The sequence below is a fragment of the Camelus ferus genome, chromosome 21 (genome assembly GCF_009834535.1).
Source record: "Camelus ferus isolate YT-003-E chromosome 21, BCGSAC_Cfer_1.0, whole genome shotgun sequence".
NCBI classification, from domain to species: domain Eukaryota; kingdom Metazoa; phylum Chordata; class Mammalia; order Artiodactyla; family Camelidae; genus Camelus; species Camelus ferus.
In genome coordinates, this window is record NC_045716.1 from 12,726,081 (window position 1) to 12,746,991 (window position 20,911).

The 20,911-nt window shown below is 43.6% G+C and overlaps 1 protein-coding gene across 1 annotated transcript in view; it reads left to right on the forward strand.

The window, feature by feature from the left end:
• The window catches only part of DPT (dermatopontin), a 33,498-nt gene extending 13,094 nt beyond the window's left edge, over nucleotides 1-20,404 (forward strand). Inside the window, exons 2-4 of the mRNA XM_006193979.3 lie at nucleotides 3,782-3,907; nucleotides 15,570-15,677; nucleotides 19,240-20,404. Coding sequence (XP_006194041.1) covers nucleotides 3,782-3,907; nucleotides 15,570-15,677; nucleotides 19,240-19,306 — 301 coding nt within the window. The 3' untranslated portion in view covers nucleotides 19,307-20,404. The remainder of the gene's footprint in view (nucleotides 1-3,781; nucleotides 3,908-15,569; nucleotides 15,678-19,239) is intronic.
• The last annotated feature ends 507 nt before the right edge of the window (nucleotides 20,405-20,911 follow it).

Sequence of the window (20,911 nt, forward strand, 5' to 3'; positions counted from 1 at the left end):
GGGCTCACAGTGCTCCAGTCTGTGAAACTGAGCCTTCAGCCTTCAAAGGAATAGTGAGGAAGAAAATATGTCTCTTTAGGTGGAGAGGAGAGAGCCTTGAAACAGAGCCTCCCCCATGCCCTCAGCCTCTGAGAGAGTGTTCCCACGACTGTGTTGAGGTCTTGGCCCAGGTCCCACCTCCATTCACCAGGAAAGCTGCAGTCTTGTGCCAGTAACTCTTTCTACGGACCGCCTTCAGGGGCAACATCCAGGTGGTGGGAAGTGAAGCGGAACCTCAGGGATGTAATTTTTTTTAAATTGGACTTGAATCACTTTAGTAAGGCAAGCCCTCTCCAGTGCCCCCAGTCCCCTCCCCCTGCCTCACGGCCCTTCTCACCTGCCTGGGACCTGTGTTTGCAATCCCGCAGCTTGTGGCCAAATGTTTAGATGAGTTTTATTAATAAGTTGCTTTTAGAAAAAGGTGATTGACAGGGAAAGGAGTGAAGGAGAGAAATGCCCAAAGCTATATACCTTTTGCACCCTCGTCCTAGAGGAGGCTTTTTCCTGAAGGAGAAGGTGGAAGTGGGAAGATGGGTCTCTCACCTTAGTTCCCACTTGGGAAATACTTGGAGAGAGTTTCCAAGCCCTTCCTGGATTTGACTGATGGGCTCTTAAAAGTCAGTTCTGCCTCTGATGATGGAAAATGCTGTGATCATTCATTCATTTATTCATTCTTCCATTAAACATTTGCTGGACCCCAGTAACAGGCATTGTGGATAATTTAAATTCAAGATATAGTGATCTTTTCCCTCAAGGACTTTGCCATCTATTGGGGGCAGTAAGTCATACTCAGGTATCTATGCTGCAAAGTGGGTGCATCAGCAAGTAAGACAGCCAACCTCCATGAGCTTTGTTTTAGGAAACCAACCCCTCAAGGAATGCATATGAGTCCACCAGCTTTCCGCTGATGGAGACTAGGAAGCCAAGGGCAGAGTATACTCACAAGCACCATGTGGACTAAATGAAAGTATGATGACAAGAATAAGTAATTTATTAAGCATTAAAAGACACTATTCCCAGAGTTGTATGTACATTGCCGTATTCGATCTTCACAATAACTTAAATAAGTTCATACTGTTGTTATGCCCATTTTACAGATGAGGAAAGAGACCATTTGAGGGTGTGAAGCTTGTCAAAGGTGACTCAGTCAGGAGTGGTTGGAGCACCAATCCAGCAGCATAGCCTATGCTCTTAGCCACCCTGCTATACTGCACCCATGTGAGTGTGAAAACATGCCTTTAAAAAAATCCAGTTCTAAAAGGAATAATCTCATTGTGTTAGCCACATACACTACCAAACTCCAGTGCATGCTCATTCTACCAAAATGTGAAGGCAATGGGACAGAAAGCTCAGGGAAGTGAGTTCTGCATGGTTATCTAATTTTCATCATATGTTTTCAGGCCCTGGACCTGCAGTGTCCAAATAATCTTCACCGGGCAATGTTATCTGAGGTGGTGTGTGAGAGAGTGACACACACACTTCCCATACAAGACTGTGGGGCCAGCTGCCTGGCTGATAGCCGGCAGAGAATTCATGGAACTTGGATGGCCTTCAGAACCGGTACCCCATGAAACAGGTCGCCTTATCTTGCTGCATTTATTTTTGCTTATGGGAACTTACCACCACGGGAATGCTGCCCCTGTTCTAAGTGCACAGGATAAACCAAAACAATGGAACAACAGCTCCAGGGAAACCACAGGCTGGCTCAGTTCTGAAAGGGCTGTTTTGGAGGAAGGCAGAATGTTAGTGATGATAAGGAGGAAGATGACAAAGAGCACCATCTGCTGCACCATCTCTCTTTGCACACATGTGAGCTTCGTTTACAACACTTAGAGCTTTCTGTTGAAGCTGGCTCTCACTAACATTGCCAGAATCAGGACAGGATAAACCACGCTGGAAGATCAGCCCCCGGTGTTACCCTTCCGACCCTAGTCATCCATTCCAACCAGGTGGCTTCCTGAAATGCACCAGGTGTTTTCCAAAGTGGTAAAACTCCTGATGAGATGGAGAATGGTAGAGCAAAGGCTAGGTCATCAAAGCGTCTGGATCTCAATTTACATCTTAATTTGCATTATCAGTCTCCTATAGCTGAGCTCTCTAAGGTCTGTCAGAGCTTCCTACAGGTCCTGGGAGCAGGGAATTCAGGCTAATTTGCATGATGACCAGGTACCAAGCCCATCTCTGAATTCTTTCTCAACACAGAAGCACAGTGATTGATACAGAATGGTAGTGGAGTACAATGCCGAGTGGATGAATGAATAAATAAACACATATTTGAATATATATATATATTTGCAGGAATGAATAAGTGAATAATAAATGAATGAAAAGTACAAACATGAAATATATTTAGTATCTAGTTTTGGCAGATCCAGAAGATCATTTCCAGTAATTAAAAAGAATAAAATGAAATCCAGTCACTGATAGTTTTATAGTTGTGTGTCTGCAAGGTCTCTCTCACCTACATCAGCCCAGCATACTTATTCTAATTTTGTCTGTTATATTTTGTGGCAACTTATCTTTACGTGGAAAGCAGGGCTGTATTCCAGCAGCTGTCAGGCCATGACACAGAGACAACTGTCTGCTCTGCTCGCTCATAAGAGTGAACATGATCAGTGGCCAGGTGGGTAAAAGACACCAAGAAATGGAGGTCGCAAAAGACCTATTTTGGAAGGGCTTGTGAAAGCTATCACTCCTCCACGTAAGGTGTGAGCCCACTGCTGCCAGGTGGAGAACAGCCTCCTCTTCATCACAGCACAAGGTAGTTAAGCCTTAAGGCACTGGTGGGATGTAGGGCAGCATTGGGAGACCATAGTACAGAGGGTGAAACAAAGGAGAAGATGAAAATACTGTTCTAAGGCAATACTGAGGGAGGTGCTTTGGAGCTGATTCCTAGACCAACAGCAGCCCAGACAGAATGAAAGAGTGAAAATTCATGCGACTGCAGGGAGGGTCTGTGGACTGGAAGAATTAGAACTGAGTAGCTAGGGCAGGAAAGGGGCCCTTAGTGGTGTTTAGGGAGTTCAGGGAGCGAGTCACCACTCTGCAAGGAGTGTCTTTATATGCCAGGAGCCGCAGTGGGCACTGGGGATAGAATTTTGACCAACACACTCCCTGACCCTGCGGAACTTACAGTCTGGTGGGCAGTAGAAAGATTGCTGGATCTGCGGTTGTGGTCCCAGCTACCCCTCTGGGTCACCCTGTGCAAACCACTGTGCCCAGCTGGGCTTTACATCCTTTTTAGGGGTAGGATGAATGAGCATCCTTGTGTTCAGTTGCCAGAGCTCTTCTTTTCAGCCGAAGAAATGTTTATTTGAAATTCACCGATCCATTGTGTTTGTCTTCTTTTTATTTTGAATTCAAGTAAAGTGAATTATATTATCTTTTATTTTAAACAGCATGAATAATACAGTCTTGGCATTTGTAAAATTCTCAGTGCCTCTATATCCATCCATTTATGCATTCTTCCGTCTAACAAGATATTCAAGAGCAGAGTTACCCACATTTCCTTCCCTTGAAAGATCCTGGATCATTTGAATTTTAATGGCGAGTGCATGCCATTTCTACAAATAAAACAAAGTCCTTTATCATTTGCATAAAAATGGAATAAATTGTTAGGAATCTAGGTCAGTGAAAGAGGAACCTGACTCAGTAAACGTGAGAGCTGTGATCTTGGGAAGGGCGTCTGGGGTACCAGTAAACACTGTCCCTAGTTTACTTGGCATTGCTCTCTTCTCTTCAGGTACCAGACGTGCTCCAACAACGGGCTGGTGGCAGGGTTCCAGAGCCGCTACTTCGAGTCAGTGCTGGATCGGGAGTGGCAATTTTACTGCTGTCGCTACAGCAAGAGATGCCCGTATTCCTGCTGGTGAGCTTGGCAGTCACACGCAACCCCTCAGAGCTCCTGGGGCTGGAGGAGAGCTTGGGGGGTGCTCTGGTGCATGTCTCTGGCTACAGATAAGTCTGGGCTGTCACAATTTTGAAATGCAGCAGCTAGCATATAAAAGGGAATGAATGAATGAAAGGCTAGAATAATAGTCACTCTGGGAGGAACCTTATAGATCATCAACCCAGTGCTCCTACACCCCTCTTTTGACAGAAGAGGAAACAAACAACAACAGAGCAAGGAAGTGGCTTGTCCAGAACCACCCAGCAGTTTCATGGGGCTTCTCCTCTAAGCTGAGGTCTGCTGACTCCCGTTCCAGTGCTCTTTCCCATCTCTCACACTAACTTCTCGTTACATCCAAGGCTACTGGACCTATTTGGGAACCTATGTTTTCCTGCAGGCCTTCTTTGGCAGAAGCCAACTCTGTTCCAGGTCACAGTGGCAAACATAGCACATAGTTATAGACTGGAAAGATATCTGTGTTTTCTAGATCACTTTGTAATTCCATGCTGTGGAATTTTGTTCCTTTCCTGCCCACTGGGCTGATGCCAGATATCCCCTGAACTGGCCTTTGAGTTGAATGGGAGAATGTATATATGGTTATTTACCCTGATAACTGACACTGGATGTTGGCAGTACAACTGGTCCCAAACTCTTCAGTCTGCACACAAGCCAAGCATTTCTACTTTGGACAAAGGGATCCTGAAAGTGCCAACATTTGAAGGTTGGCTCACTCAAGTGACGTAGCTTATTCTCTGCAGTGTGACGCTTGGAAGGGCAACCTTGTGGGTTATACTTACTCTCTGCAACCAGACACCATTACTCCACAGATGCCCAAGGGAGGCACCGTGTCTCTTGGGGACTGGCGGCTTTGCTTCTGTTTGAAGCAGTGATAAATCGTAAAATCAGAGCTCAAGAGTCAGTGGATATAAGTAGATGAGGCAGGGACATCGTCCAGCTCTCCAAACAGCCTCCATAAGGCTGTTCCCACTCCACCACTGGCAGGTGAACAGGCATGGCTGAGGTGTAGGATCCAACTCTGACAGGTCCTGAATCAAATACCTGAAGCTCTCACCTTCTGGGGTAGAGTGGAAGGAGCCCTGATGTGGGCAACAGAAACCTGAGTTCAGAGCTCTGTACTGTACCCCTGCCCTCTCTCCCTCTCTCTTTCCCCTCTTCCTTCCTCTTCTTCCCACTGTAACTGTGCCATCTCTAGAAAGTCTCTTTATTTCTCTGTAGAGTCTCAAGTCCATCACTTACAATGAGGACCACCTTTTCTGGATCTGTGAGATGTTTAAAAACCTGATGAAAGCTAGAGGTCTCATATTCAAGAAAAAGAAAATGCATTTAAGCATACTTACACAGAAGTTTACAGAGAATTTCAGGAGCCCTCAAGCTCCCTGAAGGCCACTAGTGGATATCCTGGATCCTAAGCTGAAACCCACGGGACTGAAAAATCTTTGGGGTTATGTAGAGCCCTAAACACCTTTGACTCCAAAGGTGCTTTTGTAAAGGATGATCCAGATGCCCAGACTGTTTGCAAAGAGAGGAGGAAGTTTCTAAAGATGACTGAGCCGTGGCGGTAGTCAGGAGTCGGTAGGAGCCTGCCAGCTGTGACCTGAGAAACTGGGCCTTCCCCAGTCTTCCCTTCCCCAGTCTGCGAATGGCCCTCCCACAATGACACCAGCCTCCCTTTGTTGCTAGGCATTAAAAGCAAGTTAAAATACAAATCAATTATCTGAGGAAATAAATAACAAACTAGTCCTCGGTCAAGAAATCCATTACCATTTCAGCAAGACTTCCCCTTGGTCAGGCTCCAGAGGAATGTGTCAGGGATGAGGGACACCAGATGGCCCAGAGAGCAGGTGCAAGAGGAAGGGGTGGAAGAGAAGTCAGCCCAGAGCAGGGCTGCAAGGGGGAGGATGGACAGCCCAGGGGCAGCAGGAGGGCTAGGAGCAGGGGCCCTGTTTTCCTGCCCTGCATGGATGCCTCTGTTACAGCGCTTAATACGCTGCATTTTAACTATGTATGTACAGTTCCCTCTCTCCACCTAGGCGGGGAGCAGCTGGAAGATGTAAGGAACAACTTTGTCCTTGTATCCCTGTAGGGCTTGTAGTGTCTGCTTAATAATTATTGCATAAACGTTCAAATAAATGATCCTGGAGGCCATGCAAATAAGGTGAGAAGGCCAGAAAGCAGAATTCACTTACTTACTCTAAAAGGACTTTTTTTTGTTTGTTTAATCTGTGTCCACTCTTGCACCTTCGCCCTAGAATGTAAGCTCTGCACAGACAGAAATCTTTGTGTTGGTACATCCCGAGCCCTGTAACAATGCCCGGCACATAGTAGGCACTCAGTAACGTCTGTTGAATGAATGAATGAATGAATGAATGAATGACTTCAGCCTACTTCCTAATTTGGTGAGGATTAGATGAGATGATATATGCCTGGTATTGCCACTGGCTATTCCCACACAGAGCCCCCTTCACCCCCTCAGCTGCAACAGAGACCCAGCCCCCTCGTCAACTAACAGACCTTTCAAAAGCAGACTCTGCCCGAGGTCATCGCGGTCAGGGGTCAGATCGCCACGCAGAAAGCAGAACCTGTGACAGGAGGTGGTTATGCGGAGGAACAAGGAACTGCCCACTTGGCCAGTCTGCTGGGGGTGTACTGACTCACTCCTCCCCAGGCAGATGAGGAGGGAGCTGGGGCAGCTGCACGTCTCATCACAGCGAGGCCCAAGGTCTCTGCCAAGATGAGCGAGACACCCCTGCCTCGCCTGGCGGTCACACAGTCACTCGCTGGCCAGTTGGCTTTCTCACCATACAGAACAACAATACAGAGTGGACTCAGGGTGCAAGGCTTTCGGTGACAAGGCAGGCAAGAAACTGAGGCTCACTTGGTTTTAAAAAAAGTTGTCAAAGAGCAGAGGTAGGAGGTGAACAGAAGTGAAGATGGAATGAAGGTGAGAGCTTCTAAGTCTTCCCAGAGTCCTGTGATTCTGTGGAGTTCAGTGATCTGTGTCACCACCCTAGTCATTGCGGCTTAAAGCGTATCCTGTTTATTTGGATACTGAGACCTGAAAGCCCCCCAATCCCCCACCCCAGGTCTTCTGTCTCAAAATTCCGCTAGTTTTCTGATGATGCCCCAGGCTTGCCGTGGTCACCTGAGGGCTGGTTCCAGGCTGCTCCTGCTCCTCACGAGTGTGAGATGTCCTTCCTTTCGTGCACTTTACAGCGGGCTTTTCAAGTTCCCTTAGATGCAGCCCACCCTGCTAAGATGCTACGACTTTAGTGAATATGTATGAGCTGTGTATGTAGAGCCAAAGTCTTCAAGTTAAATACTGATAAATAGAGATGAGCAATTTTTTCTGGTAGCAAAATTTAACCTTGGCCTTAGTCTACAATGGTCTGTCCACCTTCCCTCACCACCGCATCCTCGCCCTTCCCCACCCCCCACCCCACCCCACCCCCCACGTCACTGATGGCTGGTAGACCCAAAGGGGTAGGGGGAGAGAGGATAACAATTTGGAAAGACACAGCAAGTCAACTTGGAAGTGGTCCCTCTAAGGAAGTCTTCGCCTGGCTGCACCTCTTTCTGGTTGTGTAGTGTCACAGCTGAGAGCTACCGCAGTTGTCAAAGGAAACAGTACTTTTTCCAAGGGACACTTGGAGCCACAGCAGAGAGAGACTGCTATGCGCACCGTGGCATGCAGTGCATGACTCACTGTCCCACTGGTGTGTCTAGACGTTTTAGTGGCATCTTTAAATTTCCTGAGTCATGACGTTGTATGTTTTTCCAAACTGAATGAAGCCTCTAGGGCATGAATGAGTTCTTATTTCTTCAGCATCTCAGCATATTGCCTGGCACAAAGTAGGCCCTTAATAAATGTATCGAATGAATAATCGAAATTTGCAGGCTCCCTATGAACAGTTAAGAGTGGTGAAACTTGACTTTGATATACTGATGTTTTATAGTGGGACAAAAGCTTCGTTCACAGGCATTATTTAATTTGATTCTTTTAATAGCCCTTCAGAGTGGGAACTGTTTTCCCACGGAGAGAACTCCTGATAACCCTGTTATCTGAAACCTTCACTCACATCACTTTAATTCTCTTGAATCACCTCCCAGGGCACTGGACACGTGTGGGTGGGGGCATTTTTCTCTTCTCGCTCCAAAGGCCATTCTGCAGCACGGAGCCAACCCCATTCTGAACAAGCGAAGTGAGCAGCTGTCCTCTGGGCTTGCAGGCGTTCAGGGATTCAGGACTAGCACCACTCTGTGCAGGAAAAAAAAAAAAAGTCATCCAACTGGCTCCCACATGAGTGCAGGATTTATTTGTTTGGTGGGAACCAAGGTGCTGCTCCCATTTCAGTCTCTGTATTTTCTCGTGAGATATTACAGCATCACTGAACTCTGGCAAGAAAACGAATTCCTGATAGATGCAGACATGCCGTCACTAACCAGTCCCCCCTGGGATTGGATACATATGTAAATTTTACACATATTTATTTATATATGAAAGCTTGAATTCTTAGTCCATCCATCTGCAAACCACAAGCACATGTCACTGAGGAAGCCACAACCTTTCAGATACTGTTTGAAATAACTCCCTTCTCTCCAGTGGCTGCACGGCCGTGCACCAGTCTGTCCCCCATCAGTGTGCTGAGGCTGTCTGGGCATAGACCGTGTCCCAGCCACTCATGGGTTTGAACTGAGTATGAATTTCCTTTCCTAAGTGGTTCTTCTCCAGATTCATGGCCTTTCATCAGGCTCATTGAATAATGTGTTTTGACCGAAAAAAATCAACATAGATGACCTTTTAGCTTTCCTCCAGCCTTGAGACACTATGAGTCTCAGATGTTGCATTCTCCACTGCCTGGCCCCCCCCCCCTCCGATGCTCAGGTTATATGCCAGAGAAGGGTTTTGTTTTGTTTTGTTTTGTTTTAAAGAGATTTGGAATTAAGGTGCTTTTTATTTTTTAGTTTTTCTTTTCTGTGTAAATGACATTTTCTTTTTTTTTTTTAATTGAATCATAGCCAGTTACAGTGTGTCCATTTCTGGTGCACAGCACAGTGTCCCTGTCCTGCATATATATATATTCATTTTCATATTCTTTTTCATGAAAAGTTATTTCAAGATGTAGAATATAGTTCCCTGTGCTACACAAAAGAAATTTGTTTTTTTAATCTATTTTTATATATAGTGGTTAATTTTTGCAAATCTCAAACTCTCACATTTATCCCTTCCCACCCCCTTTCCCCCAGTAACCATAAGATTATTTACTATGTCTGTGAGTCTGTTTCTGTTTTGTAGATGAGTTCATTAGTGTCCTCTTTCTTTCTTTCCTTCTTTCTTTTTCTTTCTTTCTCTTTCTTTCTCTTTCTTTCTTTCTTTCTTTCTTTCTTTCTTTCTTTCTTTCTTTCTTTCTTTCTTTTCTTTCTTTCTTTCTTTCAGATTCCATATATGAGTGCTATCATATAGTATTTTCTTTCTCTTTCTGTCTTACTTCACTTAGAATAACAATCTCCATGTCCATCCATGTTGCTGCAAAATGGCATTATTTTATTCTTTTTTATCCCTGAGTAGTATTCCACTGTATAAATATACCACAACTTCTTTATCCAGTCATCTGTCGATGGACATTTAGGCTGTTTCCATATCTTGGCTATTGTAAATAGTGCTGTTGTGAACATTGGGGGGCATGTATCTTTTCGAATTAGAGTTCCCTCCAGGTACATGCCCAGGAGTGGGATTGCTGGATCATTTGGTAAGTCTTTATGTAGTTTTTGGAGGAATCTTCATACTATTTTCCATAATGGCTGCACCAGACTACATTCCCACCAGCAGTGTAGCAAGGTTCCCTTTAGAGAAGGTTTTTTTCTTAATTCCTAGATAGCTCTAGCTAACAACAGAACCCACAAAATCAGTTAATCCCGAAAATTCTTCTCTCTTCACCCCCAAAGCACTCCAGCAAAGCTGATCTTTAACTCCCACTCTCACTCTCACTCTTCAGATTTTAATACAAGACGGATAGTGTTTGCACAGCCGATCCCCATGAAATCGTGGTAGAACAAAAATGACCTCATAAGGCCCTCAACTGTGGCATCTGTCACCCCCATCCCTGCCCAGACACCTGCTGCATCACTGGTCTGAGAGGCCTGGTGGGAAGGGCAGCTTCTACACTGGTTCCTCTGAGTGGGTTGGAAGCTTTGTTACAGAGGTGGAGACATCCGTACTTTGAGAAAATGGGACTGGATGTTACATTTTAAAGCCGCTTGCATTGAGTTGAGGTGCCCTGGAACAACCATTGCCTGGCACTGCATGATGCACAAAGCACTCATTTTGTGGGACAAGAGCCCCTCTGAGCTTGAGTGAAATGAATCATGCCTTTCATCAGTGAGGTGGCTTTTGCAATTACTGTGCCATAATTATAATTTAGAAATGTATTTGGTGCCTGCATATCAGCGATGCCTCCCTCCCTGTGCTCAAACTTCAAGAGCAGAAATTTTAGAGCTGTGTCTGGTTGTCTAGTAAGTATTGGCTAACCCAGGGCCAGGACCTACTTGCTACTTAGAACAAAGTAAACCTCGCAATTCAAGACCAAGTTTGTTGCTTCGTTCTCTCTAGTCTGCTCCCCTTTGCTGTATTCTTGCAATAATCATTCATTCCTCCATTCATTAATTCATTTAATTGGACTGAATATAAATGGACGTAAAATAAGTGCAATTCAAAGACTTTGATTCAGTTCCTGATGATGATGATGATGATAACTTTTATTTATTGAGCACCTATCACGTTAGCTCACTTACTTCTTATGCACAGAAATTGTGATACGTACATGAGGGAATTGAGGTGTAAAGTTGTGACTTGTTCAACGTTCCAAACTCAATCCCAGCAGATCTGTGTGCCTCCACATCCCATGCTGTTCGCTCATTTCTGAGCTCTCCCCGTCTCAATGAGGAAATAAAACCTGGACAGGTGAAGCATTAGGAACAATACAGTAGGCATCCAGTACTGAAAACAGAAGCAAGTGGTTATTTTAGCTGGAGGGGAGACGTTGCCGGTGGAGCTGTCCCCGTCAATTACAGGACTAGGGCAACCCTGATGTAACGTGGCCAGTGAAAGCCAACATGAGTCAGAACAAATGTGCTTGCTGACCAGCTCTGGGCTTGGACAGGGAGCTGGAAACTCATTTCCAAGAGAGCAATTTGGAAAATACTTAGGGACTTTCCTCTTCTAATTTAAGCCGCAGATGTTGCTGGAGCTGTTTCTCATGTTGTGACACGTATTTGAACCATTTGAAATATAAATCTTCAAAATGCCCCAAGAGGATAGACATGAACATACTACATCCTTTTTCATACCCCCAGGGTTCAGGGTCTCTCTGCAGAGAAGGGCACTCTGATGACTACAGAGCCATTTAGTCCCACTTGATCAATTTCCCCAGCTTTTTGCAAGAGAAGCTCTTTGTGGGCAGCTGTTCCTTCAAGGTTGCTTTCCTTTATGTATAACTGTGTTTTCTTTTTCTCATCCTTGCAAAGATAATTCAGACAGGTTCTGATGCAGCACCTAGGGGGGTTGCCAGCCTATTGGCAAATTAGTCTAACCTAAAATATTCTCATTCTTTGTATCTTACCTGGAAAAGTATTTATTCTGCAAGAGGATTGATCATGAACAGATTCTGTTTATTAAGACACTTCTCAATGATTTGCCTGTCAGAAAGGGGAATCCTCTTTTAGCTGGATGTACAACGTAGGCCAACCTTAACACATCAAGGCTACCAATGTTGAATTTCTCCTCCATGCCCACTGCTGAACTAGGTCATAAAGGTGTATACACCTGCCACGTACCAGTGACCCCTTAAGGAGTCACTGTATTGGTCATTATCATGAAGCAAGATGCTAGACAGTATCCTGTTTTTTAATTAATTGCTAAATATGTGGTGCTGACAAATAATAGGACATTAGAATAGGATATTTAAAATAAGGTGCTAATTGGGAAGTGTAGGAAATAGGAGCAAAACAGAATCAGGGATTGGATTAACCAGAAGTTTCTCTAAAATGTTGAGCATGAGCTGAGCTCTAAAAGAATGGGTTGGAAAACATTGGTTATTCTTGTTTTGAAGAAATCTGAAGTATGGCTTCCTCAGTTATGCCTTCTGGTAACTTGTCAATGCTGAGTTTTTCTTCCAGTTTTTATGGTAGGAAGTCTGTGGTGTGCGCTTCGCTGGTATCACGCAGAGTGGAATAAGGTCAAGGATGCGACACTAGCTGACACGGCCCCGTTAGTTCATGTGCACAGCAGTGGGGCACACAGCCTGCAAGTGGAGCCTCTAGGATGACCCCAGGTAATCCAGTTGTCCCACGTGCTGGCAGGTCAGACACACAAAAAATAAATGTTAGACCTATGAAGTCTGACTTTGTATTCAAGTCTCAGTAATCAGTAATAAAGGTGGGGTTTGATAAAATCTTATACTGAGTCACTTTCTGTTGAGGAAGAGATTCAAAGGCCTTTCCTTTAACTATTAAAAATTGATAAAGTTCTTAAGCAACCCCCTGACGATGAGTAAAATTGGCCTCTTTAACTAAATTCAATCTGAACCCCCTTTTCTTTTTATTATTATTATTTTTAATGGAAGTACAATTGATTAACAATGTTGTGTTAGTTTCTGGTGTACAGCATAGTGATTCAGTTACACACATATATATATTCTTTTTATTTATTTATTATTTGTTAATTTTTTTATCTACTCCCTTTTTTAGAATTTTATTTTTTGTTGAAGTATAGTTGATTTGCAATGTTAGTTTCAGGTGTACAGCAAAGCATTTCAATTATATATATATGGTTTTTTTAGATTCTTTTCTCTTGTAGCTTATTACAAGAAATTGAATACAGTTCCCTGTGCTATAGAAGTAGGTCCTTTGTTATTTATCTGTTTTATATATAGTAATGTGTGTCTGTTAACCCCAAACTCCTAATTTATCCCTCCTCCCCTCTTTCCCTTTTGTAACCATGGTTTGTTTTCTATGTCTGTGAGTCTATTTCTCCTTCGTAAATAAAATTTTTATCTTTTTTCAGATTCCACATGTAAGTGATACCATATGATATTTGTCTTTCTCTGTATGAGTTACTTCATTTAATATGATAATCTCTAGGTCCATCCATGTTGCTGCAAATAGCATTATTTCATTCTTTTTTATGGCTGAGTAATTTTCTATAGAGTGTGTGTGTGTGTGTGTGTGTACGTACGTGTGTACCACATCTTCATTATCCATTATCTACTCCCTTTTTTAAAATGAGTGTGATAATATATATCTATTACTAACTACTACCCCAGGGCATTCCAGAAATTGATTGAACAGCAGTCTTCTCAAAAGAGATGCTTTGCAGACAAGCTGTTCACTTGAACAGGAGGCCTTTGGTCTGGTTACGACCAAAAATGAAGCAGTAGAGAATGCTAATTAAAGAAAGTGTTGGTTGACTTTTGTCCCCCTTTGAAACTTAAAACTTTATGATTTAAAAAAAAATGCAAGCCTCTCTTTCTCACCTTATTCCCAATGTATTTAACTATCCAAATAATCTGGAGGTAGATCAGCAAAAACTTAAAAACTAATAATCTAGTCTAATAATTTCCAAGTAGTTTTCGCAATTGGATTTAGCCTAATGTAGTATTGCCTTATGTGGATTCTGCCTCAGCACATATTAAAATGTTTCACAGTTAAACTTTTTTCAAAAATTTATTTTTTTTGGTGGGGGAAGGAGGTAGTTATGTTTATTTGTTCATTTATTTATTTTAGAGAAGGTACTGGGGATTGAACCAGGGACCTCATGCATGGTAATCATGTACTCTACCACTTGAGCTGTACCCTTTCCCCCAGCAGTGAAGCTTTATACATTGTATCTGGAGAGTGTCTTTAAAGTTCTGGATTTTGTGTTCTCTGATATAAGAAAAACACATCCTACTTCATCTCTTTTAACCCTAATTTTCATTATCCACATTCTCTACAAACTCCACTTTCTTTGAGTAAACTTGAATCTAGCCCTTGCTAGACTCCTCAGGGATCACTAACCAGTGGATTACAAGTGAGGCCCTATAAGGTTCATTTATGAGTCATTTAACATTTTCACTAAGATGAGGAAGTCTTTGTTCTAGGTCTCTTTAGAAGCACAAAAGAGACTTCTACATTAGCAGAGCTTCATTTCCTGTCATAAACGTTAAGCAGAAATACACGTAACCCACTCCAGGTTGGGCTTGGCATCCTGATAGAGCATAATTATGTCTTGAGAAGAGAAAAATCAGCAAACAAGGACAACCGCATAATGTGGGGAGAGGAATGGTTATGAACAAGGGAGTGTTGTCTTAGTGGAGTCTGGCTAACCCGGGTTGTCTTGAGCTAACCCGGGTTGTCTTGAGCTAACCTTTGATCTTGTTGCACCTAAGCACTGAGATCCTCCTAGGAGACCTTCCATCTGATAAATCAGTCTTTCCAAGGTTTCATGACAATCCTTGCAATAGTAAATCTACAGTAGGGGAAGATCATTCTATCATCATCATAAAATGACCTGGTGACCCCAGATCGTATTAAATTACTGACACTCAGTTTGTTTGCCAGGCAGCCTTGGGGGTGCAGATAAAGGCTTTGGGGAACTCACATCATACTGAAAGGACTGTTTTGGTTCTGAAGATCCCCAATGGTGAAGACTTATGAGAAACAGGAAATTCTAGATTTATTCCAGGGTAGACCACAGCGAACCTACTCAGAAAGGACCAGGATTGACTTAATCTTGGAGGAGAAAGAAGGAAAGGAGAAAGAGGAGAAACAGAATTTCTCCTGATTCAACTCCTATCTTGTACTAGTATGTCACACATGGGTGTATTCGTCCCAATGATAAACCCATACAGTAACTCATTCTTCTATAGACCAGGGAACTGAGATTACGTGACTCTCCCAAGGCCATTTATTTATTCAGCGAATACTTACTATGTACCAGGAGTTGTTTTAAGTGCCAGAGAAACAGTGGCAGGCAAGGTAAACACTATCCTTGTATAGCTTACATTTTACTTTAATATTTTTCAAATACTTTTTTGATCATGACTCACAGTAAAAAAAAAAAATACGTATCAAGCTATCACACAATACAAACATCATATAAATACATACATACATATGTATTTGAAGCAAAGTTTTTACACACATACACAAGAATTTATCATTAATATGTACAATGAAGTCTCTGAGGTTTTCTATTCTATTTCATTTTCTTTTTTAAAGCTTATTTGGTAATAACCAATTAAATTGATTTCGTGATCTACTAAAGAGTCACAACCCATAGTTTGAAAACATGGTTCTGGTTGACTTGAATGGAATGGGCTAATATTGATACTAATATTTCCTCAAGGCCTGAGGAGTTTTCTGCACCTTTTTTAGTGTGTAGTTCAATGGCAAGAAGGAAGATCAGAAGTGGGAGGAAGCTGTCCATCTTTCTGCAGCCTGGAATGGTTTGATGGAGGCCATCCAACTCTGGTTTGGGTCTCCCACGATGTTCAAACTCCGTCTCTCCTTGTAGCATGTCTCCTGTCTTCTCCCCAACAGTAATAGTTTTATCCCTGTCTTCGAACCTTTTGTTCTTCCCACAAAGGCTGACAACAGAATATCCAGGCCACTATGGTGAGGAAATGGACATGATCTCCTACAACTATGATCACTATATGCGAGGAGCAACAACTACTTTCTCTGCAGTGGAAAGGTGAGTCTTCCCCCTGGGCTCGGGTCAGAGAGGTCAGGGACTCTCTCCATGCCAGGATCATGTCTGCAGGAATTTTGATCTGGGGTTTTCCCTATTTTAGTTTCCTACTTGGTCTAGGACTAACTGAGAGATTGGCGGGACAGTGGAATGCAGTGGGACCTGGACCAGCCCATGGAACAGCCCACCCTCGGAGAGGTGGATGGGTTCCCGCCTGCTCAGAGCAGGAAATCCTCAACTTGGTGTTCCATGATGTTCTAAGCTCTTCTCTCTACTCAATTTCAAAGAGCGTGTTTTCTTACCAAACCTTAGGAAGAGAGAACAAACATGAGTACCCACTCTCAAAGAAGCCCCTATCCAAAGCCGTTTCTCCACGGTGGCCCCCACTTTGGGCTGTGGGGAGGAAGAGAGAAGACAAGGAGAGGGGGCTGGAGAGGAGAAACATGCCAAACCTATCAACCATTTTTAGACATTAAAAAAGGAGAATTTAAAAAACATAAAATAAAAAAGGCACTAATTTTTTATCCTCTTTCCCTCACAGTCACAATCTTATCACAAATACATCAAAATAAAACAATAAGAAAGAAACAAAAATTCTCCCTGCTAATACAGAGATTTGAATAAATTCAGGTATTAAGAGGTTGATTTGACCTGTTTAATCAGGTGATCATCACACCACACGGCAAATGAACTCCTGAAAAGTTACTGATAAACGTTCTGCAAACAGAACAAAACTTAACTCGTAAAATTAACTCATTAAAGAATGGACTGACCAATTTGAGCATGACTTATCTTTTGTGTATATTTATGCTTTTAAGGGAAATGACCTCTCACCTAACTAAAGTTAACTTATTTAATAAGACCCATAATTTAAAAAACAAAACAAAAAAACAAACATGAAGTAGCTCTGAGAAGGCACAGTATATGGGACAGGCTCCATGAATGAAAACCCTTATGTTTACACAAAGAAGGACCCCTCAGTTCTCACACATTCATTCCTTGTATTTTAGATACGTTTTTAACTAGCTTACTTACCATTTTCTAGAGGTGGCAAATTTTAAAATGAACGGGAGCGATACTGCTTAACATGAGCCTCGCTTCAGCAGTGAGAAGAAATAGCTGAATGACGTGACACACACAATAACGTATTTAAGAAAAAGAAAGAAAGGAAAGGAAAGACTTAAGAACTCAAAGTCTATGGAAGCCCGGTGACATCTCGCAGGGGTGTGTAGCCCTAAAAGGCATCACAGGATTACAGTACAGCAGGGTGCTCAGTATTCCTAATGATGTCTCTAAGTCAACAGGAAAATTAGTGCTGCCTTTTCTGCTTAAGGAGACAGGAAGGAGTACAGTAAAGAAAGAATGTCACCCACAGTTATTACAAAATATATATTGGCAGTTAAAATGTCCAGTTGCTATCGGCTTGGAAATTTTCAGTTATGTGGCTTAATCCAGAATCTTGGAAAACTGAAATATTATGTCATGCATTTGTTTAGAATGAATATACCCGTGCAGTTTTGCTGCTGTCACTAGCAATCAGTGGCTTAAAGATCCACAACTTGGATTCCCTTCACTCTACTGAAAGACGCGGAGGCCGTTGCCTTGGAGAAATATTGTTAGTGCAGGACACACCAGGCAGGAGCTTTTCCTCCATATGCAAATCATAGTGGCTTCCTCCTGCAATGGAGTTGCTCAGCTTGGGCACTGTTGACATCTGGGGCCAGATAATTCTAGATGTTAGCAGCATCCTGGCCCCCACACATGAGATGGCAGTAGCAACTCCCCTCTTCCACAGTTGTGAGAACTGAAAAACTCTAGAGAGCAAAATTGCCTCTGCTTGAGAACCACTGTCTAGGAGGGAGATCAGAAACTGAGCCTGACTGAGTCCCTTGGTCCTTGTAGGGTCAAGTCTAAATTTTTCTTAGCATCAACTGACAGCCTCTTGAAGGAATAGTGTGAATGCCTGGCTTAAGCTCTTATTTACCTGTGTCTGTTGGCACACAGATAAGTAAGACTTGTCTACAATAATGAAATGTGTTTGATAAACACGCATGCCACCAATTTTCTTACCTCCATCTAAAACAAGCCATGCCCTCTATTGACAATTGCAGGAATAAATACTAATAAATAGTAGGAGATTTGTACTGGGGACCCTGTGCCCACTTCTTCTAAGTAAACAACCTGGAGCAACAGACTCAAATTCTAAAACCTGCCTTAGGCTGTCTGAGCAGCATGTACGAGGCTGCTGGCAAGAGTTATCTCCCAGAACTGAGAGTAGTCAGTCCCACCTTCCAGATTCAGGGCTGAATGGAGGTCTTATCAGTGTTGGTGTTTAAGAGAAACTGATCTGGGAAGAGCCCCTACAGATTGAAAAGGAAGGATTCTCGAAGGTTAAATGACCCCACTCGGTTTGGGAAGGATTTGCATCATCATATACGGAATGGCTCTTTCTTTTTTGCCCTCTGTCAAGACTTTGCAAAGGATGTGACAGCCATGTCCTCGATGGGGTTATGGCACCTAGTTACGGAGGCACTGTGGGACAAGGGAAAGTGCATGATATGAGTTCAACAAACTTGGAACCTGAAGTTGTCACCTAATTATCTCAATGAAAGACACATTTCTCTGAGTCTGTTTCTTCACCTAAACAATGACTTCTCATGAAGATTAAATGAGAAAATATGTAAAGCATCTAGTGCGATGCTGGATATACTGGAGGACTCAGCAAATAGCAGTTACAGTGGTCATTACCATCGCCATTATCATTGTTAAACGATGTTAGACCAGAAGAGTGCCCTGCAGAGTAGGCTCTCAATAAATTTTTGTTAAATGGGTGAACAAACAACTTAGGCTAGCCCTTAGCAAAGAACAATCCTTGAAATATATCCACAGCATGTTTTTCAAAGTTGAGCAATTCTTAAAAAAAAAAAAAAAAAAATGGAGGTACTGGGAATTGAACCCAGAACCTCATGCATGCTAAGCATGTGCTCTACCACTGAGCTATACCCTCCCCCATCTAAAATAGAGCAATTCTATGTCCTTTCATACCCATGCCAGGCCATTTAAACAAATACACAATTCAATTTCTGTTATGCAAGAATGACAGGTGTTTTAGAGTTGTCTCCCCCCTCTTCATTTCCCTGTAATAGTGTTTTCTGACGGGAAATACATAGGCTATAGCATGAAGCCTACCACATGGGAAGTGTTCAGGAAAAGAAAGAATAGATGAGCAGATGGTTAACCTGTACGTCCAAGAGGTACCTTCGGGCCAGAGCAGTGGGGAGCTGAGCACCAGTGATGAACAGGGCCTCCACACGCCAGTAACTTAGCTAGTCCCCTCCTACGTGCAACCGGAACTGTGTGAGGAGGTGTCCAGGACGCCTGACCTCCCAGACGATTACCTGGAGGTTCTCTAGAGACTTCACAGAGATGTCTTCCGGGAGGAAAGTGAGGTTAGGGTGGGTGTCCCTAAATTCTCCAAAGATCGCTCATTTTTTTTCCCTCAGTGGTGAGTCTTCCTAAGGTGTCTTTTCTCACAGACATTAGCTTTCTAACTCTCTCCCCACAGGGATCGCCAGTGGAAGTTCATAATGTGCCGGATGACGGACTACGACTGTGAATTTGCCAGTGTTTAGATCGGCCACCTACCAGTCTGGGTGAGGGGAAGGAGGGCCGGGAGACCGGAGGATGTCCACCTATGCTCACATCAGCTGGGACTCCTAAGCGGTTTCTGCTGCTCTCTCTTCTTCTCTTCAAGCTGGTTGTTGGCTGCAATGCCAGCTCTCTGGGCCTTTCTGACTAGTATCACACTTCTAATGAAATCCACAATTTCTCATTTGCAACGTGTTCCGTAGCAGCCACTCTATGTAAGTGACAATGGCTCTCTTGCACACGTGCATACAGTGTGCATGCTCACAGCCTGAAAAAAAAAAAAAAAAAAAGCCTTATTCCTGGAGCACCTGTCACAGCCTTGATGCTTCTTTTACTACCAAATGAGCTGCCTGGTGCTGAGCAGTATCCGAGAAGAGGTCCAGTGGAGTGGAGTGAAGGGGTGAAAATTAGGAAGCTGGCAATGAAGGTTCTCTGCAGTTATGTCTGGTTGAACAGAACCCAGGGTCCTCACCGCAGGCAGACCTTCTGCCTTAAGGGCACATGTTTCCACTCCCCTCCTCCACATAAGCATGCTTGCCTGGAAGGTCAAGTGCAGGAGGAAAGAGACTCAGAGGCAAAATGTGGCTATAGAAAGGTTGGGGGTGCTGAAAGGCTGAGGATGGGAAGAATTTCCTAAATGAGAAGAAGACTGTTAGCATACCCAGTGATGAAGGTGAGCACAGGAACCAGAGGAACCTGTGAAAGCTGGTCTCAAATAAGACAAAAACAAGGAGGGAGAGAGAGAGTCAGAGAATGGGACTCAAATTAGGAACTTGGTGGGGGAAGGAGAGTGGCCAGGTTGCTTCGGGAAATCGGACAAGGGGTCTGACTCCCTGGTACCTGGGAAGGCTGGCTTATGCCCTGTAGCCAGTAGAGCTGCTGGCCAACTCACTCGGATTAGTCTCAGTTTCCTGGATGGAAAGGCTGCCCTGGGGGTCTGCTTCTCTTCTCTGTGTAGTTTAGGGGGGTCTTTTGCACAGACAGCGCTATCTTTCATCCTCCTGTAATGACTCTGTCCCCAGCCCTCTGTACTCTCTTCATCATAAAAGGAATAAAGATATGAACACTTATTATGCTGCAAATGTTAAGGGTCAGTTTTTGCTCTCCCCCTCACCCCTTTCCAATTATTCATCCATCCATTCAGAAAATATAGCTTAGCGTTGTGATTTGGGCCAAGCACCATGCATGGCACCAGGGTACAATAGTGACAAAGACAGTACAGTTGAGGGCTCCAATAAATAAAACGAAGTGCTAAGTGCATTCATTAAGAGTTGGACAAAGGGTGCAACCACATTTCTTTGCCTTTGCATCTAGCCTGATTCGTCCTGAGCATCCTACAGACTTCCTCCCACCAATACGTCCCATGGTTTTTAACCACAGGAAGCCCTTCTTTCCTTTATCCACACAGTTTACCTTTTCTTTTCAGATCTATGCTGTCCTTCTCTTCTCTTCCCTCCCAGGGGACCCAGGAGACCAGGCAGCCAGGCAAAACCACAGGGGTCATACACCTTGTTATGCACCCCATCTAGGTGGCTAAGGCAGTGGCCAGCGGTGCTGCGTTTCCCACAGTGAGACCCTAGCAAGGCAGA